Source organism: Leptosomus discolor, chromosome 10 (assembly GCF_034619465.1).
Source record: "Leptosomus discolor isolate bLepDis1 chromosome 10, bLepDis1.hap2, whole genome shotgun sequence".
NCBI classification, from domain to species: Eukaryota; Metazoa; Chordata; class Aves; order Leptosomiformes; family Leptosomidae; genus Leptosomus; species Leptosomus discolor.
In genome coordinates this window covers 9,235,914-9,262,411 of record NC_141400.1, presented here as the reverse complement: position 1 = coordinate 9,262,411, position 26,498 = coordinate 9,235,914, and the positions used below count along the sequence as shown (strand labels likewise).

At 40.1% G+C, this 26,498-nt stretch overlaps 1 protein-coding gene across 3 annotated transcripts; it reads right to left on the bottom strand.

Annotated features, from left to right (window-relative positions):
* Positions 1 to 22,552, bottom strand: FBXO38 (F-box protein 38). 3 transcript variants are annotated; one of them, XM_086471269.1, is made up of 21 exons: positions 22,417 to 22,552; positions 21,408 to 21,541; positions 20,123 to 20,286; positions 19,566 to 19,731; positions 19,081 to 19,218; positions 18,645 to 18,782; positions 18,121 to 18,214; positions 17,581 to 17,711; positions 17,094 to 17,264; positions 16,685 to 16,827; positions 15,693 to 15,915; positions 14,877 to 14,996; positions 13,568 to 13,747; positions 11,278 to 11,997; positions 8,185 to 8,285; positions 6,457 to 6,559; positions 4,452 to 4,618; positions 3,091 to 3,236; positions 2,167 to 2,270; positions 1,786 to 1,899; positions 1 to 522 (listed from the first exon to the last, which is right to left on the bottom strand). In XM_086471269.1, the coding sequence occupies exons 1-21, from the start codon at positions 22,542 to 22,544 to the stop codon at positions 344 to 346; spliced, it is 3,564 nt and encodes a 1,187-aa protein (XP_086327395.1). In that variant the 5' UTR covers positions 22,545 to 22,552; the 3' UTR covers positions 1 to 343. The 3 variants fall into 3 exon arrangements, with proteins under 3 accessions (XP_086327395.1, XP_086327396.1, XP_086327397.1); XM_086471270.1 differs by having other exon boundaries at positions 11,503 to 11,997; XM_086471271.1 differs by lacking the exon at positions 11,278 to 11,997.
* Between the last annotated feature and the right edge of the window lie 3,946 nt (positions 22,553 to 26,498).

Below are 26,498 nucleotides of genomic sequence, written 5' to 3'. Positions count from 1 at the left end.
AACACTGCTATGAATTGTATGAGCTGAAAAATTCAAATATTTTCCCTGTTCCTAATTCTTGGCCTTCATTAAAATGGAATTTAAATTAAATTGTATAAACATATGAAATAAAGTCTCATTATTAGGAAGTTTTTCTTTTGTTTCCTCTATGTACAAATCTTAGTATACAATTTTTACTTTTCATTATACATTTATTACATACTCTTTTCCAAACTGTGTGAGAGCAACTGCAAAGTACGTGTTTCAAGAAAACGCTTTGCATTTGGAAAGAATCCACCTGCTTTCTCGGCCAGCAGTGCCAATCAAATTTAGGAAGAGATGACAGGTTAGGGAGAGTATCCACTCAAATGTAATCATCCTCTACCGGTTCACCGTTGACATCGCAGTAGTGGATGAAGATAGCCACCACACGCTGGAATACACCCTTTTTCATCTGGCGCAGTTCAGAGATCTCTTCTCCTATTGTTTCCATACAGATGTCTGCAGACAACTGTCCTTTCCGTCGGGGCGCATAAATAGTAGCTGTGGAAGGCACATAAGAATAAAAACTAGAACCTTTCCTATAAAATTCACAAGCGAATCTATTTTCACATTAAGTGAAGTAAGTCTTGCTCAATCTTCCACTGATCAACCACGTTTAGGGCATATTATTCAGGCAGAAACAGTATTCTGCCTTCCCCATATTTAAACCTTTCGATAGCTCCAACACTCATTTAATGTACTCAAAGTCCCCATGTCTGCGAGTGAAGGGAACCCCAGTGCATAACAAAGCCTTCCCCTTGAGACTTATCTGACATGCTTTCAGGTTATCCGTTTCAGCGATCACTTAAATGTTTTGTAAACAAGAGCAATTAAGGATAAAGCAGCAGTCTTGTCTATTTTTTATAGCTTTAACACCATGTTTCATCTAATTACTCTTTTAAATCAAATATGTATCAATCTTTTGTATTTCAGACTTCATCCTGCACTACAAGCACTAACTCTATGAATCAGTTTCAAAGAAAATTAAAAAAATAAAAAGCAGAGAAGATTTCTTCCTCAACCTCTTGAGCTTCATCTCCTTGAACTAGAGCTAGGTAAGAATATCCAAAACTATGTCAATTAAAAACACCTCTAACGAAGCAGATTCCGAGATTTTCCTAATTAGGTAGTGGAAGTACATATTTTTCTCTGTTACTAAGCAAGGTTCTTAATTGAGCCCTAGGAACTGCCTACTGTAAGACAAGCTCCTAAACAGAAAGAGGCGTATCTACCTAAACTCTAACCCACATGATCTCTGTTCCAGAGTTTCCAAGTCCAGTTCTTTCCTCTTTTCTGCCAAGTCTGAGTGAGCCTTACCTCTCTTCGCTGGACTCTCTTCAGCCTACCTCAACAACCCTTCAGAAAGCAAAGCCAGAGACAGCAGCCCAGCTGAGCTTTCAGCAGTAATGCCAGCAAACTCCACAGACCATGAATTGCTGGGACTACACATTAGTTTTGTGTGTGTTTTAAATGCACTCATTACTCTGGATACATCAAACCCATCACATTTTTAGGCTAAGCACTGGATTGGCTCTCTGATTGTGTATTATGGGTCTCCAGCTGGTCAGCACACTGTTGTAGTACTACGGCCCTCTCCTCTGCTGACCGCCTCCTTGTCCAGCTCCCAACACTGTACAAGTAGCTATTTATAGTCCAGCAAAAATAGCACAAGAATTAGAAAACGGCAATATAAAGGAATGCATTGTCAGCTTGAGACCAAGACACAAGTTCAAGTTCTTGGAACACATCAAAAAAGATACTCACTTCTCTCATCATCCTCAAAGTCATATCTAGCGTAGCTGTTTGGCTCTGCTGTTCTCAGCGATCTCAACCATGGGAAGTCAGTAATCATGGAGTAAGGGGCACCATCCACAATGCCTAGAAGACAGACAGAATGAGGATACAAAGAGGACCACGTCGTTCCTGCAGCATCAGCACTCTTCATCAAGTAAACTTCACTGATATCACATAGATTGGTCACTAATGCAGGAAAAGCACCTCCTCACTTCAACTCCCCCACTTGGTGCCAAAAGTCCTCCACTTTCCTCACAAGACTCCCTGCTCGTGTCTCTTGTAACTTCATGCAAAGTTACTTATCTTAGCAAAAGACTGATGATGGCATTTCAGCTCTCTATAAACACTCACCCTCTAGAGTGTAAATATCTCGTCCCCAAGGGTACTTAGTGTATTTCTTCAGGTCTTCATCAGTTCGTGTAGCTTCAGGGAAGAACTCATATTTAATAAGCTCTCTAGAGAGAAAGAGGAAGAGCTTACAGCCAGTAGTGACAGGAAATGCGAAGGCAGGAGGGATAAAAACCAAATGGGAAAACCTATACACAACCTTTCTTTTAATGAGCCTGACTCCATAGAAACACTCCTTTAAGACCCTCACACAAACTCAGTATGCAATCCCTTTGCTTTTGAGAGTGATCACAGAGAATATGTACCGTTTAGATGGGAAACACATTAACCTAACTTTTAAGCATAGTTTTCTATCTCTTTTCTATCCAACATAGCTGCAAGTAAACAAAACTTCAAAAGTAAAATTTGTTCTTTTAGTCATTTTAGAGAAAAAACAGGACAACAAAAACACTGGTTTAAAACAGTTGGATGAGAGCCACTGTATACAGTTCCCTGCTGCTGGGAATTTTTACTCCTCAGTAAGGATCTGATATTGATTACACATAATCTTCCCCAGAAACTAACATTACTTCTTGGAGTAAATCAGTATCTCTTTTTTTCGATAAAAGAAACTTGTTTTCAGATTTTAAGATATTCCTCAGCCATCCTGACTATTTCAATGTTCAACTGTATTACTGCTGAATAGAATAGAATTGAAGAATTCTACAGCTTTTTCATACGCTTAGGTTCATTTAATCTATGTTTTGTATTAGATACACCTTGACATTGCAATTCGACATTGCACCATCTAGAATCCAACCTCTGCTAGTCAACAAGCCATTTTTTTTTAATTTGGCTAAGAAACTACAGCAAACCTACAGCTTGATTGAAGCTACAGCTGATGAATCAGAACCTTTTCTGTAAAGTTACTGAAGGGCAAGTACTCACTGGTTGATATTTGCTATTGTGTCCATCCAGCTCCGAACCCGCACCTTATTGCGGACATTAGGTGGGTTACTGAATTCATGAATTATGCAGATGTGGTATGGGTAAGGGCCACTAAATATCTTTTGCTCGAGCGTCAATGTGTCAACCTGTGAGAGGCAGTAAAAAAGACTTGTAACCAAGAGAAACAAACAGGGATGCGATTTTAGAGTCAAGAGCAGGCATCTACCACAGCCCCCAAATTCTGGGGGAACATGTCCAGTGAACGGAAATTTTAACAGCATACGTAATAAAATTACATGATTAAGTGGAGTAAGACTTTCCTAGGGCAGCTTTGTCAATGAATCTTCTCAAGTAGTGGAATTTGATGGGAAATGTCTATTTGCTGATGTAAGTGAACTTCAACATGTAAGTCAACTTTCATAAAATTACATAATAGTCTAAACTACATTCACTTTCTCAAAATTTGTCTCTGGCTTAGGGGGAGTGGTTGTTTTTTGGTTGTTGGCTGTTGTGTGTCGTGTCCATCGTCCCTCGTTCACCCCCCCCCCCCCGTTTTTTTTTTAACCTTAGTAGTCTTACTGCTGTCCTCTAAGAACTAAAGCAAGAAATCTGGTTTGAAAGAAAAGGTGGCTTTTATATCAAATCAGCCTTCCCTCACTGGTCTGGCAAACACAGCCACAAAAAGCATTACTCTGCATGAGATAAGCAGTGTCACAGTATAATACAGAATGCTCTGGTTAGAGTAATAAAGTCAAAAAACCCATCCCAGATCTTAAATTAAGCTCTCTCAATTACTTGTCAAATGACCTCAACAATTCACTAAATGTCAGTGCTTACAACTCCGACACATAATCTGGGTGAGGAAAGGGTGGCTCCCAGTGTCACAACTGTCTTGCAACACTGTTTAGCATCAAAAGAGGATGCAGCTTTCCGCAAAGTAGTATTCAAAACACTAACTGCTGTTACTAAATCTAACAGGACATAGGTTAAAAATTTCAGATACCTATGGCTCTATGTTGTGCTGCTTATACATAACGACAAGCTGACTTAGTAGCATCTGGGTTCTTACAGTTACTTTTAGTCAGTTTGGAATTAATTAAATGTATCATGATTTTTTACAGTATCTTCTAATCCAATGAATATTGACATGCTAGCATTAAATCTTAAAATTCAGTATCATCCAAGTTCCAGATTCTACAATAAAAGCCTTGATGGGCTAAAGTTTTAATAAACAAGTTTTTCAGAGCTGTGTTGTTGTAACATTTACATTCCTTGTGTAACTGAGAAACCACCAAAAGTGGTAAAAGAATACAGGCAGAACTTCAGATCTGTTCATGATTAAATGAAATTTCGTTGTGTACCTGCTGCATTGGACGAAGATAAATGATCCGGTTTCTTTCTGGTGGCATCCTGAGAATCTGATCCAGAACCTGGTCCATGTTTAACTTCTTGCACTGCGCATAGTCAAACCGATTGACAACTGGGGCATTTTCTACTTTTAAGTGTTTCAATACCCGGCACCTTGTAGCTATAAATCAGCAAACAAAATTATCAAAAGAAAAGAATTATAATACTGAAAAGACCTCAGGAGCGTCCTGTCAGAGATTTTCAAAGCTTACTGTTTCAAAAGAAGGCAAACAAGTAATGCAAGTAAGAAACAATTACTGAAGTAGTTTGGATAGCTGGCACCTTAAGTGTATTGAAGAAATAGACCAGCTGTTCATTTCTTCCACATTATGATCAAACTTTTAATTTGTGAACTTGTAAGAAGGTCCTTTTAAAAGGCCATGTCAAATTCGATCTAACAATAACCTTTTTCTCCCTTTGTTTCCTTTCACAAAGCCCCCCAAAATGGTCTGTGCACTACCACAATTGAAACCCACCAACTTCAAAATCAGATCAGAGTATTGTGAAGACACACAATGTAAAATAAAGCTATTTCCCTTCTAGCAACACTGCTCATGTAATGAAAATTTAGTTCAAAAGTATTCTGGAATAAAGAAATAATTTCTTCATTCTCTGCTAAGTAGAGACACCTAATTTCAGAAGACAGACTGTTCTTCAGTGAGATGTTGCAGAAAACCATAAATCATAGAGTCATAAGGCTGGAATACACCTCTGAGATCATCAAGTACAACCGTTGACCTAACACCACCATGCCCACTAAACTATGTCCCGAAGTGCCATATCTACATGTTCTACATGTTTTTTGAACACCTCCAGGGGTGGTGACTCCACCACTTCCCTGGGCAGCCTGTGCCAATGCTCGACAATGTTTTTGGTGAAGAAATTTTTCCTAATGTCCAATCTAAACCTCCCCTGGCATAACTTGAGGCCATTTCCTCTCATCCTATCCCTTGTTACCTGGGAAAAGAGACCAACACCCACCTCGCTACAACCTCCTTTCAGGTAGTGGTAGGGAGCAGGAAGGTCTCCCCTGAGTCTCCTTATCACCAGACTAAACAGCCCCTGTTCCCTCAGCCGCTCCTCTTAAGGCTTGTGCTCCAGATCCTTCACCAGCTTCGCTGCCCTTCTCTGGACACACTCCAGCACCTCAAGGTCTGTCTCGTAGTGAGGGGCCCAAGACTGCACCCAGCATTTGAGGTGTGGCCTCACCAGAGCCAAGCACAGGGGGACGATCACTCCCCTACTCCTGCTGGCCACACGATTTCTGCTACAGGCCAGGATGCTGTTGGCCTGCTTGGCCACCTGGGCACACTGCTGGCTCACGTTCAGACGGCTGTCAACCAGCACCCCCAGGTCCTTTTCCGCCAGGCAGCTTTTCCAGCCACTCCTCCCCAAGCCTGTAGCACTGCAGGGGGTTGTCGTGACCCAAGTGCAGGACCTGGCACTTGGTCTTGTTAAACCTCATAGCATTGGCCTCAGCCTGTCGATCCAATGCTTCAACACGGGACTAGTCACACACCCTGGCAGGCAAATCTAATGCAGCCTAAGCACCATAATTTAAAACAGATTTTTATCATGTTAAGGAGGAAAGTATCATCATGTCAACTACATAATCTATGGAACCAGGAAGAAATGAGAGAAAAAACAAGGTACTCCGAAACTCATTTCATCAACTTCCAATTATTGTATTATCACTCTTCAATAAACATCTCCTCTTCCTAACCGTCATATAATTTCATCTGTTGATTTTCAGACATTAATCTTTATTAAACCTGTTATGACTTACAAGCAAAGAGGCATTCCAACTGAGAAGCAGTAATATTTAGTGTTACAAGCATCAGTCTGACATGTAGTAAAGCGGACGATGAATACAAAATAAGCAGTGGACTGACTTTTAATTCTTTCAGAAATTTCTAATAATACCAGATGGAGGAGATATGCATGATATTAACTACATACCATGTATGAACATCATTTTGGGACAGTCTTTCAGTACCAAATCTGTTATTCCACAATTGGTCAAGGTGATTCCAACAAGGTTTTTGGATTTCAAAGTCAGCACCTGGTGAAAATTAAAACAAAACAAAACAAAACAATCTCTGAATTTTAAAAGATACTGCCAGACAGAGAAGGATATTAACTGGATACTAATCAATACAATATAGCTTCTGTTCGCAACAGGTATTTAAGATGACTAGGCTGCTGATGGCAATGAGAAAAAAAAACCAACTTCCTGCTCATCAGCAACATGACAAAACACAGAACAACTTCACAAGGTTAAAAGAGGAGTCATACCAGAAAGCACCATTTCTGTCAGAAAACCTGAGTGTTATCTGTCAGGAACTTCAAATTCTCTACCATTCAATTTCTATTTTTCAACTGTGATGACAAAAGTGGCAATTCTGGACAGTAACGCTTGTTTAAACACAGAAAAAAGGTATGGCGGAGAATCACAGTTTGAACTTCCCATACCAATGTATTTTACCAGTGCTATCTCAGAGGAAAACCTCACATGGAGAGCTGAAAATTATAACTTATTTAACCCTCTATGTCCACTATCTGTTAGAAAAATAAAGCACGCATCAAGCTGAAGCAGAATCATTTCCAACAGCATGAGCACATGGAGAATGTAATAAGAAAGTATCTTTTGGGAGTTTTATCTGAATTTTTCAAAGTTCTATCACTAAAAGGTCTAGCAAAATTTAGTAGCCCAAGGATGAAGCTGACCAATTATACAAAGACGACTAAACAGAGTTCTATTAAAGCTAAGTAAACACGTGTAAAGAGAAAAAGAAGCATTCTGCAATGGGTTCTTTCAGTTCGAGCAATTTAAGCTCTTGTAACCACGGATAATTTAAAAAAAATTTAAAACTCACAATACTGTTCTTTCAAAATAGCGTATTTTAAGAAGAAAAATCATGTACCCAAAAATATCTTCTATGCTAATTACAAAAGCTGTAAAGCATCCTAGTAACCAGAAAAATATTATGGAACACATTCACAAAAGTGATCTTAAATCAGTGAGGCTAAGTTCTTCACTGGACAGAGAGGGGAAAATAAACACAGGCAGGTTCCTCTACAGCAGAAGTCAGAAGAGAAGCTTAGGTTAGATGTTCAGAGTCACCCTCTGAAGCAATCTCACGCTTGGCTAGAATATGAGCCTTGGGTAAACAGCTTCAATACAGTGAAGCCAGATCTTGCAATTTCTCCTCCCATGACTGATTTTCACTGCAGAAGAATTAACTCGTGTTACTTACAGACTAAGAGAACTTCTAGCCTGCAAACTAACAGCTGAGTTGCTATGTCCAGAGGTAATTACATATCCCACGTTTCTTTAACAGCAGTAGCCCACGCTGTCATTTAAAAAATAAATGCCAGAAAATATTTTTTTCCCCTGCAGATCAAGAAGGACCTTGTGGGAAGGCAGGACTTCATGCAACACTATAGCCACGAGCATCTGACAAACTTCAAGTGTAGTTTTAGCTTATACTTTGCTCTTCTCAGGCCATTCAGAGCATCACTGCACCTAACAGAGGAACTTCCTGCATATTGTTGAGACCAAAGAGAGCAGCAACATCAGTTATAACTCATCAGGCTCTACAGGGAAGACAAGTTGTATAATTACATCATTGTTCTTGAGTATCCCCAGCTGATAAACCTGTAGCAAGTGAAGGAAAAAAACCTTACTTGAACATGATCATCTTCAATAACCGGATCACTTGTACTTGTGGACTTGTCAGCTGTCCTTTTCCGCTTTGTGGTTTGCCTTGGCTTTGGCTTAGCCACCTCTGGAAACAGAAAACCAGAAAAATCTTTCTTCCATTTACATTACGGGATAACAAAAGAGGCATTTGTTAGCTGAAAACGTCGAATAAGAACACACATTTCTTACATAAGCAAATCAAAATACCTGTCTGGCTTAGAAACAACTATATCTCTTTTCCTTGCACAAAAACCACTTTCAGGTTTGTTGCTCAGAATCATTCATGCCAAATAACTTGGGGCAGGGGGGTGGACTGTTTATAGGTGAAAACACAGCAATGCTGAACCTACAAGTTCAACATTCCAGAAAGATGCAGAGCCAAGAAAAGAACAGAAGATGAATTGTTAGGTTACACTTGGTTCTCTGCAGCAAACAGAACATTCTTGACAAATACAAGAACCAAAATAGCTTTAATGTTTTAAATAGTAGAGATTATCTCAAAGTCTGCTTCTCTGTAACTGCACAAAGTTTTTCCTAATATTGCAAAGGAAGTCCAGGTATAAAATACTTTGATGTTCCCAATCTGCTTCTTACTGCATTTCATGCACCAATGACATAAATTCCTGCTTGATTTAAAAGATGAGGCTTTGAAAAGAAACTATGATAGATGACCACCCTTACTTCCTACAGTAAGAGAAAATATATGCCCTAAAATTAATTTTCTGTGATTAACAGGTCAAAATGAGAAATTATTTTACTAAAATTAAGCTTCCTTTGACTTTTTTGTTATGGCATGTTCACAAAGATTCACAATCAAGATAGAAGTGCAAAGTATTAGAGACTATATATGAACTACTCCATGCTATACTACCATTAACATTTAAAAAAAATATCTTTTTTTGTACTTAACATCATCAAATTCCACCAATATATGTAAACTATTAATTACCATGTGATATTCAGTGGACCTGTGAGCTCCAGAATTCCAGCTACCACTTTAGGGGATCCACAGGTTGAAAGATGTAATATTAGCACTCGACTTGTGACAGCCATGCATCATCATCCCCAGTGAATTTTTTTGACAGTTCCTAGAGTATCTACAGAGAGTGAAATACTTCCTAGCTACATTATAGGAAAAACTTTCCAATTTTGTGTTGAATTGTTCCAGGTGCAGCCCAAGGACAAGAAAGCTCTACAGAAGGTTTAATGTAACGATGCATTTTAAAATGTGAAAAGCTTGCTTCACTACAAATGCAAACTAAAACAAGCCTAAAAAAAAAAATATTAAAAGAATGTGTGGCTTACATTTTTATTAAAGTAAAATTCAAAATTACACACTTGAGTTGTCCTTAGCCAGCTAGTTTGTGGTGATACTGCTTTTAAAATTTCACTATCTTTAATATTTGACTTGTTCTACACTTTAGTATGAATAAATAATCTAAAAGAAAACATGTACTTCTACTATCAAACACAGGTTTGTTACAGAAGCCAAAACCCACAATGTCATTTATGCTAGAATAATAGAAAGTAGTCATATTCATGGCACATTTTTAGACTATTTATGGAAAAACATTTCAAACCCAGTAACAGGTTATTTTTCAGGTTATACTTTAATGAGCTGTATACCCTATCCTAGTGAAGAAAAACACTACACCAGCCAGGCAGAAAAAGCCTCACTATCCTATGTATTAAACACAGACTTAAAGGATTAAAATGACACATCAAGTCTCAATATCTGATGCTTCAAAGAGGAAAATAAGTGCATGAAGATATACACAGAACTGTATGGAGCTGAGAAAACAGTTCTGACTTGTGCAGGCTAAACATAGGAAATACTGAGACATTTTTCTCCACGAGCAGAACAGATCTTTTTCCTGACTAACAACATGGAAACAGATATTTTCAGAAAGATATCCTAATTTAATGCTTAGATCTGACTGACTTCATTTCATGTTTTGGTAACGGATGAGGATAGAGAGGAAATACTTTCTTTTGATTTTTGCAGACTAATTACATAATGGACCAAGGTGGAAACCAGACATTTTAAATTTCATAGCAATTTGAGATGCCTCTAGCTACAGAACAATATCCTAGGTGATTCAGATTTCATTAACACTTGGGAACATTAAGATAAACTGGAAAGACACTAGGACATACTGTGTTTGAATCAGAGAGATGAATTTGCTATCAATCTTTTCTACCTCCAACGCACACAGTTCTGTAACTATCACGGTTTGTTTTTCAGTTTCATTTTAATTGCCAGATATTCTCAGCAAAGAATCCTGGATATACGAGGTAATTACAAGTGTGCTATGCCAGACTAAGATGATTATTTTGGGAAGCAAGTATATTTGGAAGAAACAGCAAGTTCCCCTCTCACATCTATTCTTTCCACCCAACATCTCTGGCTTCATTCCAGCCCTTCAGGATTTTGGTTTTATTTTACTGTTTTGTTTGTTCTACATGATGTGAAGCATGAACCTATTTAATAAAGAGACCATTTTCAACAAGTTTGATCACCACGCCTTATACACTTGGAAGTAGAATCCAATATGCAGGTGCACAAGCTTGGCTCAATTATAATTATGTCTTGCTTTATTGGCTGATAAAGTATTAGTTACTAACTTTTGCCTTCTTGCTAAGATCTGAGCGTACCTGCTGTCTTCTTCCTTTTAAAGGGAGAATTTTAATGGGGGAGACAGTCTTATGTTTCAATGAATAACAGCCTTCACAGGAAGAGAGAAGCTGTCAAAAGAAGTTGGATTTGGTTTTCAAACGAGTAAATCAAACACTGTTTAGTATGTATGGATAACACATACAGAAATACTTGCACGGAGAAAAAAGTCACTGGCAGTCTGTCAGAGAGATCTGTTATTTTACTTAGCTACGGCACTGAGGTTGGCCATTTCTGTTCCATCAATACTCTGATCCTTTGACAAACCACTTAGTTTTAAATTTTTAACCAATAAACTTTATGTTTAACTTCAGTCTAATCTGTGGGTGTTGTGATTATTCAGTACTGTCTCATACCAGCACAGTAGTTTACTCAGAAATTAACATATGCATATAGGTCGTACCTGACTCCGACACCAGAGGGACGTGGGACAGCTTGCTTCTAGCTCTTGTTAGTGGTCGTCGAGGATACTCTTCTTGATACTCCCTCTCACAACTCCTTCGCTGTGAGCTCATGCTCTCCTCCTCACCGGCAGGCCCACTGGTACTCCCACTAGTCCTCTCGTCACGTGTCTCTCCTGAAGACCCACTGTTTGGCAGAGTCCTAAGTGCAAAATCTGACCCGGAGCTGTTTGGTCCATTCCTGCAGGCTCCACTCGTGGATGGGCATTCCCCATCGCAACACCCACTAGTCCTCTGCTGTGCATCCTGGGGCTTGTAGTAGGAACACCTGGAACAAACCGAGCTCTCCTCAGTCTCTCTCTCGCTGGAACCTTCACTCTTACAAGGCGAGCAGACACACTGCCTGGATTCATCTCCAGTTGCTGGACTGGTGCCAGCAGAGTGGCTATTAGCTGTCTGTGTGCAGTCAGGGCCAGGAGAAACAGCATTGCAGGAGCCGGACGTTCCCGCTGATCCTGCAGCACTACTGCAACTCGGGTAAGAATCTTTGCTTTTGTTCCTTTCAGGCATGTCACTTGCTGCTTTCATGTCTGCTTTAATTTGCTCACTTGTTACTTGACAACCTTTCTCACAGCTGCTTTCCTCGGTATGGAACTGCTTTGTCTGGCCCACTTGGCTGGCACTACATCTCTTCCGCAGTGGTGTCTTGCCTTTACCGCTCACTGTAACAGTTAAGCGAGAGAGAACAATGAGACAACCCAACACACAGTTTAAATAAATGCCGAGTGCTACTCTGTTAGAGACTACTTAAAACAGAAGGCAGCCCAGAGGCCAATGACAATCTTGTCAGGACCATGCTGCTACTCACACGTTGTGGGAATTAATAATATTTCTAGCAGTTGCTGAATGTCTGTAATGTCTTGAAGCTATTTTTGTACTGATATGCTGGGGCGTCTGTCAGTAAATGACATAAGTTATCTGCCAGAGAGGCTAATACTTTCACAAAGCAGATAACTGGTTAAAAAGGCCAAAGCACAAAAATATGAAAAACACACTGATAATAGGCTTCTGTTTTCTTAAATATGAGGAGTAAATCTGAGGAATTAAATGGTAACACAGATAGGACTAAAGTTTATACTTTCAATAGCAATCCTTAGCTCCCCCTCCTGGGTGTGGAAAGTGGTGTCAATAGGTAACAGTAGTCTCAGTTTAGGGATGAATAAAAAGCCATAGCAAAGAGTGTACAAATCACAATTAGAACTTAATGTTTACTATCTTAATCCTCTCAGTCAATTACACTAAACCAAGCCTGAAAAAACCATTATCGGCATTACAAAAGTTTACGCAAATTGTCTCCAAACACAGGTTATTTCAACCCTCAAACCAGAACTGACAACTACGCTATAAGCACAGCACTCTACAGATTTCCAAGTTGAAACTACCAGTCTTGTTGAAATGTGTAGGGAGTATGCTAGTTACAACAGGAAGATACTTGATCCATTACAGCTTTGATACGTCCTAGGCTTTGCAGAAATTAAACCAGTACTAGACCAGTACATCTCTCAGTCCTTCACAATGTAGGATTTTTATGTTAACTGCTTAGCTAAATATTTGTTAAGGCTTAATACTATATGTACTTCATCTGTCAATTACTTATAGCTCACAATTCAACTTCAACTTCTCTGTTCTTGCATACATATGAAACTACTTCTCCTAGAACACAAACTACAGGAAACAGCATGTCATTTCTGTTGCTGGAAAGGCTGTACATCATGTGGTATCAGATCCAGGACTCAGACTTAATGCCACAAACGTGCAGCTTATAGATGTAAACTCAAAAGACAGGGAACACCCTTTTCTACGTCTCTCTGTATTTGTCATACTACCATGAACTTCTAGGCCTCTGACTCTAAATGTGTCATAATAATATATATACTATTACTAATATATATATATATATACACACATACGCTATAACAGTAAGTGGTGCTCAAAAGTGAAGACGACAGTACTGAACATCACCCTGAGAATTCTCCAACCTCCAAAACTCCCATCAAAGTAAAGCTGATCTTAAAATATCCCTTTCAGGACACTACTGCAGGGCCCCCATGAACCAAAAACTGGCTACAATTCTCATGCACGTGACCAACAGTCACATTTTGTTTCAGCAGAAATGCTTTGACATTCTTCCAGCCTTTTAGGAAGCTAGAAATAAAACTGAACAAGATGGAAAGACTGAAGCTTAAGAATAAATTTTGCTTAACAGTGCCCAGGAACCCATCTGTTCCACACCTGAGGGTTCTCTAGTTTCCACTGGATCCCTGCTTTTCTCTTCTCCGTCTGAGTAATTCTGTGCAATGCTGTTAGAGATGCAGGCTCTTGAAGTCCCCATGTTTTCTTCCTCATCCTCACTGTCTGAATCATGGACAGTAATAGGTGCTGCTTTTACAACAGACTGAATGCCACTTGGTCCTGAAAGCAGTAGAAGAATGACAACAGTTTATGTAAAAAAAAAAAAAAAAAAAAAAAAAAAAAGCTGAGCATGGATTAAAGTTTGGCTGAAGAACTTTTACAACTGCTTGAAAAAATGACGAGAGATTAATTTGATTCAATCTAGCCACCCATTCTGTGGCTGCCTCATTAAAATTCAAATACAAGAAGAGCAAAACACTGCATTTCAGCATTAAAGCATTCTAGTTTGGAAGGGGAGGAGTGTCACAATGTAAGACAAAACACAGGTTTTCTGTAGTGTTTCTCTGCTTTAGAACAGCTTAAAGGTTATTCCACAATAGTATGAGTAACTGCACAACTGCATATTACAAGCAGTCTCTGAAACCTCCACCACAAAGACAGAAATGTCGGTCAGAACATCTGCAATTATCCTTCTAAATCCCACCACTAGAAGTAGGAAGGAGAAGCATGAATTATCAAGCTTCAGTATAAATGTGCTTCGTTAGTTACCTCTCTTGGCTACTAACTGAAGGCATTAGCCAATCACAAGGACATATCTGCCTGTGAATAACACAAGAAATGAAGTTAAATAACCTTTTCAGGAGTTATCTTGAAAAAGTGAACACATCCAGCAATTGTTACTTCATGTGGTTGGCATATTTAGCAGAAAATTATGTTGTCCAGCAAATAGTGGCTATAAAAGAAATCAAGATTGCCTTATGTCACTAATGTGTGTCACTAATGATGTCACTAATACAAATTAAATTAACACTGGAACAAGTTGTTCTGGCTTGAAAAAAAAAAGCAAAAAAGAATCCACATGCTGCAGTGAAAGAAGTAAAGCCATTAAAACCAACATAGGAACATGACAAGCTCATTCAGACCTTCTGAGTCTTTTATTATACTGGGCACAAAAATAAGGCTTTAAGATCAAGATATTTTACTTCATATACAAAAGAAAACAGGAGTCTGCAAAGCAGACTTCAAACCAGAATAAATTTCTTCACAGCAGAAAGCTGTGCAAGCATCATTATTCCAACACGAGACAACCTAGCTGAAGAAAACCATCCAAAACCAGACTCATACTGAAAAAATTAACCCCTCAAGAGGGGGATACCAAAAGGTAATTTCTTTCCAAAACCGGAGTTACCTGCTTGTTCTTCATCAACCTCCATAGGAACAACAGCCTGGCTGTGTGCTGGGAGCTCATTCTGGCCCTGCCCAACAGCCATCCCTTCTTCCTGTGCCACCTCCTCCATCTCATTCAGTGCTGAAAAGATTAAGATGAGGTCAAGAAGAGGAAACAGAAGGAACAAAGCCCATAAGCATAGGAGGAATTCAACTGGCACCCACAGAGAGTCAGAGAATCATCAAGAAACAAGTAATAGCTGCCTTGATTCCTTCAGTGAGTCTCTAGGTTGCACAAAGTCTCTCACAGATTTGTTCTACATCTCTTTAGCCAAGGCCCCAGCCTTGCTTTCAGGGTTTCCTTCTCCTAAATTTTCCAGTCGTCCTCAAAAGTCTTATTCTACTACAGTGAGCAGCATAACCAGGATTCAGAGATTCATTCCCTCCAATGACTTCTGCTTTTTCTGGGAAAGTTTAAAAATATACCATCTTACACTGCGAGGTACTCCCAGCTCTGACCAGACAAGCCTAGAAAACACTTCACACTTCCAGCAACGAGTATCCCACTGAAACTCTACATTGCTAACATCTGTACTGACATACATCATTGAAGTGTAATGTGCCTGTAACAGCTATTAGATACAATACAAAGATCGTTTTTTATCACACAGGTAGCAGAGACGTGCAGACCGTCCTCAGAAAAGATTAAAGTTATGTATCAGGAATTGAAAGAGCAACAAGCTTTCAATGTATATTCCTATCTTCTCTAGGACCCTACATAAGTGGCAAGGCAAATAAAATCACTCCCTTACAAAGGTTCACAAAGATCAGAGATTACCCTCAGCTGCAATCTGCTGCTCTTCAGCTTGACCATCTTGCCGCAGCTCATTCTCCTCATTCTGGTCATTCGGGTGTTGGGGATTGTTGTGGTGGATGTTTGCATTATTGTTATTCTGGTGGTTATTGTTGTTGTCATTGTCGTTGTTAGAGTTCTGATTGCTGACTAGGGCAGACGAGACACCAATTCCTGTGCCTGCACTTAGGCCCACACGAGCACAACCCTGAAAACAAAGAGCAGCTATTAAGATCTGAAAACACAGATGCATTATTTCCACAACATATCCTAATGCCCACAGAAAAAGCACTCTGTCAGTAGCACCCAGAATAGCAGAACGATACGCACATGAAGAACGGGGAAGCTGTCCCTAAAACTTCCTTATGTTACACATCGCATGTCCATCTTAAGTTTGGCCACCCAGAAAATACATAGTTTTCCCAGAACACAGGAGCCTCAAGACAGAATTAATGATCAAAGAAAGCCATTTCTTATGGCAGGCAGTTCTCATTACGTTACAATAGCTGTTACAGAGATTTGCGTTACAGGGTGGGAGAAGGGTGAACACGAAGAAATAAAATTCCTAAGCTTTGAAAGCACTCCAACAGGGGAATGGTACCCCCATTTCACCCACTACAAAATCATAAACCCCCCCTTAGCATTGTACACAGATCCTTCAGTGTGAAAAAACAACATATAAAAAGCAGCAGCAAAATGAAGTAGCAGCAGAGACTTCAACAAAAACAAAGAATTAATGCGAGTTATTTCCTGGTCACATAGTCACCCAAGATCATACCTTGCCACTGATGCCATTTGCAGAAGAAGCATCTTTCTCCCTACCATATCATGATAATAGCAACTGCAAATCAAAGTAATTTATTTACCAAGGTATTTAATTAATTACAACTTTTAAAAGGATGCATAACAGCTGAAGCTCACCGTATTTCCAATCAGCTGGCAACATAAGAAGCGAAACCATTCCCTGAAAGACTCACCTTAGGAGGTTCACGAAACATCTGGTCCAGAGAAATAAACTCTAAGCTTGGCAATAACTCAATGAACTGACTAAAAGAATCTAGCTTTATCGCATGGCATCGCACCAGGGTGAGGTCAACCAGTCGGGTCCACCTTGAATGATCTGCGGAAGAGAAGACATGCATTTCCTGAAGGATTCTTATCTCACTTACTTTTCATCATACCCTTTTCAGATTTGACAGTAGGCATCTTCTGTATCTCCAATTCTGACTGTTACCAGCATCATTATGGTTCCAAACCAAGCATCATCTACTGCACTTACTAAGAAATAGAACAAGCAGTACTATGAGCAGAAAAATTTTGCACAGCAGAAAAATTCAATCACAGCAATTCATATAATATCTCTAGAATTTCAAAGTTGTGCAATACCTGTGATCCAATTATTTGGGTTATGTAGATGTGGGCAGTTGTAAATGACCAGATACTTGATGCAAGAAAAAACTTCATTTACAGCTTTCATACCAATATCTGTAATAATGCCCGGATTTTCAACCACATCAGCCAAGCCATACTTCACCAAGTCTCCATTTGTCATTTTACCTATGAAATAAATAGTGGCAAACACAGCAGTAAATTTCAGAAACTTGCCTTTTATAATATGATTTTCTAACTCCCTATTTTAGTCCAATTTCACAAAATGGATCAGATTACTACTTCAGTTCAATAAAGCCGAGACTTGCCCAATTTCAGTAAGTTTAAGGATCAAGAAAAACATATTTGGCTGTATGACATCAGCAGCCTCAATATGGATACATTAATATTCTTTTTAATAGCTCTTAAAAAATGCTTGAAAACCCCCCAATTTATTTGATCACTGTATTTGTCAAATAATTCATGTATATAAAAAATGTCATACACTGTAGTAAAAATTCATCAACATATCCTAGATGAAGAGTTTCAAACTGTGGAAATTCCAGTTCAGCCATCTTCAAAGCAGAAAAAACACCGTCTTTGGTCAGGGAAGGCTGGATCCGCACTTCATGCAACCTGAATGCAATTAAGAGTTGTTCCTATTAAAGGCATGCCAAAACACAATTGCCATAGAAACCGGTCAAGAAGATGCCCCCTCATAATAAAATGAAAATATTCTTTCAACAGCGGCAGGATTAAGAGGATATTTGTTGTATCTTTACGGCAGTATTTGGCAGTTACACAGCAATATCATTGTGAGACTAGCAGCACCACACTTTTCAGACATAGGTCTAAGAAGCTAGCTTATGACACAAAGTGGTTCAGAAACAGACACAACTCCAGTTATTTTAACCACAGAATACTCCTGTGTTTATTCCTTAAACTTTTGAAGGTTGTTCTGCTTCTTCATGTTCTTGGGCTTCATTAATACGATACTTATTTTGAAAAAGGAGAAGAGGGAAAAGAAAGCTCTAAAGGCCCATACCTTCGTGCAGCAGTTATGATGAGGTAGCCAAGATCCACTTCAAGTGCATTCTTGCAAGCTCCCAGAACTATAGTGTGCAAATTCCTAAAACCACCTGATAAATAAAAAACCCCAAACCATTCTTTCACTTCAGTCACAGATCACAACCTTAAGCCTTATACATTTCCACCAGTGTTGTCTTGACAAGTGAATTAACAAAACACACCTTTTCTAGCAAATCAATAAAACATATATTTGCACCCAACTCCCCTCCAATCCTGCTAGTTCTACTCAGCAACAAATGCAACTGGAAGGCTAGCTTATTAGTCAAGAGTCAACTGCAGTTAAAAGATCAAAACAATACTCAATACAGAGCTATATTTAGCACCATAAAAATAGTTCCAAACTTGGTACCTTTAAATAATGATCAGGAAAGGATATGCTACATACAAAAAAAAGCTAAGCTTCGCATGCCTCCAGCATTTGCTAATACTTTTATTTATTTGTTTGCTTGTTTTAAGTATAAGGGATAAGAAGTGTCACACCTGATCTCCAGCTATCTTCTACCACGTGCTGGATAAGTCCTCCAAGAAACGGAACACGAACCAGTTCTAAATGCTCCAAGTTTCGAGCAGAAGCCAGGCCCGTCACTAGAGGAACATACTTCAAGGAATTTGTGGGTCCTACGTAGAACAAACCAATAAAGAAGGTTGTTCACTTCACTACATTGAACATATCATGTTAAAGAATTAAATAATGTCCACATAGATCCATCTAAATCAGGAAATCAACAGAACTACATAGCATCAAATAATGTACAGCAAACAGAGACATTTCTACCCGACACCATGAATAAAACAACGACTGTTTTTAGAACTTTGTATTCTAAGATTTCCATTCACAGTTCGTGCCTATGCAGCTTTAACAGAATTACATTTCCTACAGGCTAAAACATCCCCTCCATATATGAATCCCTCTTACCAGCACAGTTCCTCATGACAAAAGCACGTAAGCTGATACACAGGAAATCTTTAAAAGGCTGGGGTTTGGTGAGTCTCACCCACTTCAAATAAAGGTGCCTCAGCATTGGGATACAAGGAATCTCAGGGACATTCACCCCTAATAATACATAAACAAACCAAACATTTTAAACAAGCTTTAAATTATGAACTCTAGGATAAATTTCTTTGGATTAACATTCTGGCTTTAAAAAGAAAGTCTTTTCTTTGCTGTGTGGCATGTGAGAAAAGTTGTAAACATTTTAAACACAAGTCCTCCACCTCAGTTTGTCAACACAGTTTTTTAGAATTTGCCCTTTGGGCTTGCTATCATATATACAGCAAAGGCAAATGATTTAAAAAATGCCACATGCTGAATTCCCCTGCAAGAACTACAATCTTGCAGAGTTTCAAAGCCTTTAAATTCATCTGTGTTGAAGCCAACTACTTCACCATTACCACACTCACCTACTAAGTGCAAAGTCTGAATTTTAGCTCCTATAGGAATTTTCAGCTTGTTCTCAGGAGGAATTGGGAAAGCACCATTACGATTACGAAACTTCCCTAAAATGTGAACTTGTGGCATGTATGTCCAAATGGCTTCCACCAGCTCTAAATGAGAGGTCTCAACACCCTGCATGAAAGGAAGCAAAGAAAATGCTCTAACACCAGTTCAAGCAACAACACCCTCTTAACCATGTAAACCTCTCAATAACACACTATCCATAACGCAATGTGTAATTTCATTTTTACTTTGCACCAAGACTTGTCTTTTTAAAAGCACAGGGATCAGAGATTTAATTAATTTCTGGACTTAAGAGCACCAGTGATTCCCACTGGTGCAAATAAAAATAGTACTCATCTGCAAATAAGTCACAATTAACTGCTACTCTGTACAGCCAGATCTGAACAGAAAGCCCAGGTCTGAACACAAAGCCCTGTAAGCAAAAAGCTGCATTTCTTCTCTGTTAACATGCATCACCTCAGCTGCTGAAGGATGTTCTCTCTTGAGTCTAATCACTCACCAGCAGATTTGGACAGGCCTGCAAAGCCTCTAAAACTCCAGGAATGCTGAAAGCTTCATGGCCACGGACTCTGCGTCTTTCAAGATACCTGGGATGAAGACCATAAAGTTGTTCAATGTCTGGCATCTTCCTCAGCAGCGTTAGGAAACTGGAATCAGTGAAACCTAAGATGACAACAACAGATTTGGTATTTGTGTGACAGCAACACCCAGCAGTAAAAGGAAAGCCAAATACATTGTCATCTTTATATGGTAGTATGAATTCTACAATGTGGAAAGATGTACTCAGTGAAACAATGGCTTGTCTTCTACTTCCAGATTCTAGAAATCATGACCCACATACTCTTCTGCCTTGAATTTTGCAGGCCTGCTATAGGTTTCCTTCAGTGGAGTTGCAGGGCTACAGGGTTAACTATACCTCCTCCCTTCTCAGATGAAGCACCTTTGCAGACTGTCAGGCTTTGTGTCTCTTATCTTTCCTGGAATTCCGTTTATCAACTACGTGGCTCAGAAATGTCCGGCTGCGTCAGTTATACACAGTTCATCACTATTTACCTCAGCTCACAATTCTCAAAGGAATAAGACAGTTTCTTAAGGCAAAGGATTATTTTATTCTAACATAAGACAGCACATAAAAAGGATTTTAAACTAGTAAGTTACTTGTATTTACATCTATCTTAGGTTAGGTCTAACCATCTACCCTGATATCAGCCCTAATAAATCTAACTTTGCAGATCCTCTAACTTTCAGAATTTATTCATTTAAGCTCTCTCCCCCAACAATCCCAGCAGTGTAATTTAAATCCAACAGAAATCCTAATACTCACAGGGTTGACCTAGGTTGCCAAATTTATCTATTGATCTGAAGATGGCTTGAGGTGTGACATCAAAACTTATTTATTCTTACATTGTTAAGTGTTGGCAGATGAGTTGCTCTCTCATTCCATTGTATTTTTTCCTGTATTTCCATTGTATTAACTCCCTTACAATAATCAGACAAACACAGATTGTATTTACAGATTGCTGCAGAGAATCCCTGTTTCTGCTACAGTAATTTCCAATACATATACACACACACAGATACACACAGACACAGGTAAGTTTTTCAAACAATGTATTCAAGGAAGCCACCCAAATCTCACAAAAGTCAAAAGGGATTAACCATCTACCTCCTTTTACTGCTTTTGAAAATTTACTTTTCATATGTCGCTATAAATACCAGGACGGCACAGACAGTTTTGCTCAACACCACTTCAGTGCCATAGCTCGAGTGAGTGCAGTACTCACCAGTGGGCATGTATTCCCACCAACGGCCTGCACATAGATCCACCACCTTCACTACTCGTAGATAAAGTGTGACTGCTTCCTTCAGCTTCCGGGACAGGCATTCCATGCACATGATATCCTGCAAGGGAAGGTACCTTTGGGAGAGGAAAAAACACCCCTCTGATTTATCAAAGGTGGATCCTTTTTGTCTTTTTCCAAAGTAAAGAACATCCCAAGCATGACTACACAAATTCATATATTTCTAACACCTAATAACATTAATTCAAACAGAAGTTTCATACCATACTCTATAAAATGTAAAATTTTGCTGAGCAGAATGACTCATCAATTTTTGACACTGAATATAGGACACTTATGGTACAAATATAATATTAAAATGAAGAGATGCTTTAGTTCTCTAACAACTACTGATGAACAAACCACTTGCCACAACATGGTTTAATTAAAGGTACTTTCATTTTCTATTACACACTAGCACGGTCAATTTGCAATCGTTTTGGAGAGTTACTGTTTTCAAAGAACTTGTCAGTAAGGCATTACGGTTTGAATATAACAGGCATGAGTGAACATCTTAGAGAAGAATTGTGCTGTAGGGAAGATTATATACTCATGCAAGTTCCCTTCTGCACACTATGAACCACATGCAACAATTTCAAAAAGTGTATCTCAACTAGGAACTACCAGGGATACATTTCTGCACTGAAATCAATATTTAAACACTTGTTACCACTTATTTATTTCTTCTTCATTCTACCATTCATGGCGTTCAAATAAATTAATTTTCAAAGTATCCAAACGAATTTTGGGACTGAAAAAAACATTTATCACCCCTTTTAATCCAGTTTTTATCCACCAGTTCCCTCGTGGTACATCTACACTTTCTGAATACTGTGTGACTGAATCCTGAATCGCTGATGTGACACAAGCATCAATGCAGGTAAGATTGGGAAAAAACCAGAAAACAATACAGAAATTTAAAAAAAAAAAATATTTCTGACAAGCTGCTCACCTAAAAATGTGGCAAAGCACTTCATGAGAGAGTTGGTTCATGTAATCTTTTGGCTCATCCACTTTGGTAGACTCAGAGCCTTCCCTGTTCACTGAGCACGGTTTCACGCTTTTCCGCCGGGGACCCATATTTGCAATGATTTCTGATGAAAGGAAATGTTCACAATGTTATGCAAATTCAGTGCAACTGAAAAAGAAAAGGGACAGAGTAGAGGAGGACACACCAGTTAAGCTTCGTTTACCAAAAAACCCCAGCAAAATCTGCCAACAGACAGATGAGTTAACTGAGAAATACAAAAATTCTTCCAACAAGTTATAATTTGCACAGCACATGAGGTCTCAGACATAACCTGTCGATTATTAGATAAACTAGAAAGACTCTCTAAGCTAAGGGAAACTGACAAAGAGGAAAATCACCACAGGTTTAATCAGAGATCGATTCTTTTGTGTGAGTACAATGTCTTCAGATATCATCCACACACTAGTTGGTCAAGACAAATCACGGCAAAGCTGTGCAGAGACTACAGACGTTACCAAGCAAATACCAACTAGACATGTCCCAGTGACAAAGAAAGCCCAAAGCCTCTGCCTAGTAGAAAAATGATTTTCCTTTTTAAAAAAAGGGCTCCTAGTATCATTCCCATAAAATGCCCTATTAAAGGTCTTCAAACTAGCTCTTCTTAGTGGTTAGAACACCAAATAAAATATTCAGGTTTCTTAGTTGAAGACCAAAGCCCAGAAAAGCTGAAAGACCTTGCCTCAGCAGCAATGTGCAGGATATCCTCTCCTTTTTGCCTTTACTGAATTATTGTGTTGTGTTTACACTGTTCCTGCAGCACACGCACAGGCACAGAAGGACTGAAATAACAACAATACGTGTTTCATTTTAAAACATACAAATTGATTAAAAGTAACAAATATGTAACTAAAATAAATACAAACTTAACGTTAACATTAGAATAACTGAGTTAACACCTCATGCAGATGAACTGCATGAGAAATGTCTTCCCTACTGCTATTTAGCTGAGGAATGCTTTCTGGTAAGTAGGGTAAAGCATCATTAACTCAGTAAACCTGTTTAGCGGGTTGAATACCAAAATTCAGCGGATGAGGAGAAACAACTTTAAAAAAAAAAGACAGATTTGGAAAACCTAGCAGAGATGTGTCTGTTACGGCATTCGCTGTGATGTAAATATGCCAGTGTTTGCTCCACATCACATGGAAGCAGCAACTGAGAAGAAAAACAAAGGATCTCACGGAAATGAAAAATTTTGCCTTCTCCAACACAAATAATTTATATGCTGGCACAAAATTTGAAATATTGACAGCTTCAGTGTGATCTAATTCTTGAAAAACATGTGCTTTCACACATTTTTGTATGCACTTTAACAAGTGTATGTTGTCACAATTACTATATTTTTTTTAATGGTGGTATTAAAATAACTAAAATTAGCACCTTCTGCCTGTGAATAGCATGAAACATATCTCAACTCCTTCACATTGGCTAGAACTTCTCCAACCAAAGCTAAAGACACAGTTTGTTGCCTGAACATATATTACCCTTATTTTTGGTGCACACTGGAAGAGTTTAGCAAGTTTGTAATACTGCATTGTAATGTTGTTCAGCTTCATGAAGCCCAGAATTTATTTCAATCTAGTTATGAGACCGGATTCCGATGAAAACAAGTGTTACATGGATTCCCTGTGAACATCACCTGATGACTCAATGTGAACAATGGGCAGGATTCAACATAAAAAATTCTAGATTGATGCAGACATATGATGGAGTACAATACAGCAGTATTTAAAAGGCAGCATTAAAAGGACCGTAATATAAGGCAAAAGAAAGAAAGATATTAACAAACAGACCAGCATACAGGGAAAAAGTCTGAAAGAATCCTACAAGATTTAAATGCAATGAGCACTACCTGCTCTCTGAGTTTGGACTGCAGCTTAGTTTGGCTCCTGACATTAATTAAAGGAGGAAAAGAATGACCTAGTCTCTTATGAGGCTGCAGTTTCTGCAAAATACATGCTCCTCTTGATACTATTTTGAGCTAATGTGTGCAGCTTCAACAGCTCATTCCATGTTAGGAAGCTGACCCCATTCAAAAAAGAAAAAACACTCTTAAGATATTTAATAAAGCTGAGAAAACAGAGTTTTGCTCCTCCCAACTCAATTAATTCACGAGAGGTTTTGTGCGAAACGACAACTCGATGTGCTATCTTCTCGATTCGCAACTACTACACCGAACTTAAAAGCTACGGGGAGGCCCGCGCCGCCCCGCAGAAACGACCGCTTTGGGGAAAAACGCCGAGACAGCAGCTAAGGACAGTCTGGCAACCGCTTATTTAAGAGGGGTGGTTCCTTACGGGGAGAAGGGAAAAAAAAAAAACACACCACCACCCGAGTTTATTTTTGCTTAGATAAGCGATACAAAAGCAGGTTTCACCACAGCCTTCTTCGCTGCAGGCAGCCCGAACGCCGCCGTTCCCTCAGCGGGGGGGGGCTGGGGGGGCGGTGCAGGCAGCCGCCCCTAACGCGGCGTTTCAGGGCTGCCCCCTCTCCCCCGCAGCAGCACGAAGGACAGCAGTTTCCCTCACGGCCTGTCACACCGGGGAACGGCCCTCACCGGCCCTCAGGCCGGGCCGCCCCGAGGCCCCGGTGCCGGACAACGACAAGCCCCAGCCGGCGAAGGGAAACAGCGGCACCGCTCCGCCGCACCAGGCCTACCCCGAGGATGGGGGGGGGGGGGGGGGGGGCGGCAGCCTTCAGCTCCCCGAGCCCCGCCGCCTCAGCTCCCCGCCGCCGGCCCGCAGCTCCTTACCTGCCCCTCAGCGCCGCCCTGTTATTGTGGCCGCGGGGGGACGGTTAACCCCGGCAACCGCTTCCTGCGCGTCCCCTTCCGCCAGCGCCGCCCCGCTTCCGGCCCCACTTCCGGCGCCGGCCTGGGGCGGGAGCCGGGACGCCCCGCCCCGCCGCCATCTTGAGGGCAGCGAGGGGCGGGGCTTTACTGCCGACATCTTGAGTGCGGCGTCGCGTCCGCCATCTTCAACGCGTCGCCAGGCGGGCCGCCATGTCGGTGGTGTCTGCAGGGCCCCGCGGCATCGCCCGCCCCGGCCTCCGCCGCCCTCCGGCGGCTGGCGGGACGTGTGTCCGCAGGGCGGAGAGCCCCAGGTCAGACCCCTGAGAGCGTTACCTACCAGCTGGGGTACAGGGATATAGATTGGGTATATGGAAAGAGAAGGAGCTGAGGAAAGCTTGGAAGATTGGTGAGGAGTTCTGTCACAACGACAGCAACCGCGCTTGTGTGGCAGCGTGCCCCTGAGGTGCTGCGAATTAAAACAGATCACAGGCCACAGTGAGACTCTGAGATCATATGTACAGAGAGGAATGGAATTTATAAAAATTGCACCCATCCCCCTGGTCTGTATGACCCGACGGGTGACAGGGGTACGTTACCTGCGGAGGCTGTGGCCTGGCCCCAAGAGTCTTTCTATTGTCTGTGCCAAAGTGTATTTGGAGCCATTCGTGGGCCATCTTTTAATCAGTGCATTTGGACTGATCCCAGTAGAAATAGCAATTTACTAAATGGCTTGGAGGCACATTTCACGCCAACCCCAAGGAACTGAGTAAAAAAAGCCAATTTATTACTAAGCAGACTATTTGTGGTTTATTTTTTGTGAAGGCCAACATACAGAGTCAGTTACTGGTTTAATGATCATCCCAGAATAATCCACAATGCTCTCTGGTGAAATATGAAGTAACAAATTTTCAGTTTGTCTTTGCAGAACGAGCAGTGAGTCACAAAGACGCTGTTAGAGAAACCCACATGTACAAGGAAGCACAGAGACCATCTCTTTTGAAGGATCTTACAACAGATGCAGGCAGTGGCATTCACATTTAGTCTGATGTTACTCTCATTTACCACAACTTGGCTTCAGGAAATGTTCCTGTTTAGCTTTTCCTCTTGCCTCTTAGAAGCCATTCTCATGACTACAAAAATCAAATAACTGCTCTGCCCAAGTCTTGTTTCTCTTCATCCCTCAGCTAACTTTTCACACCATCACTGCTACCTACAG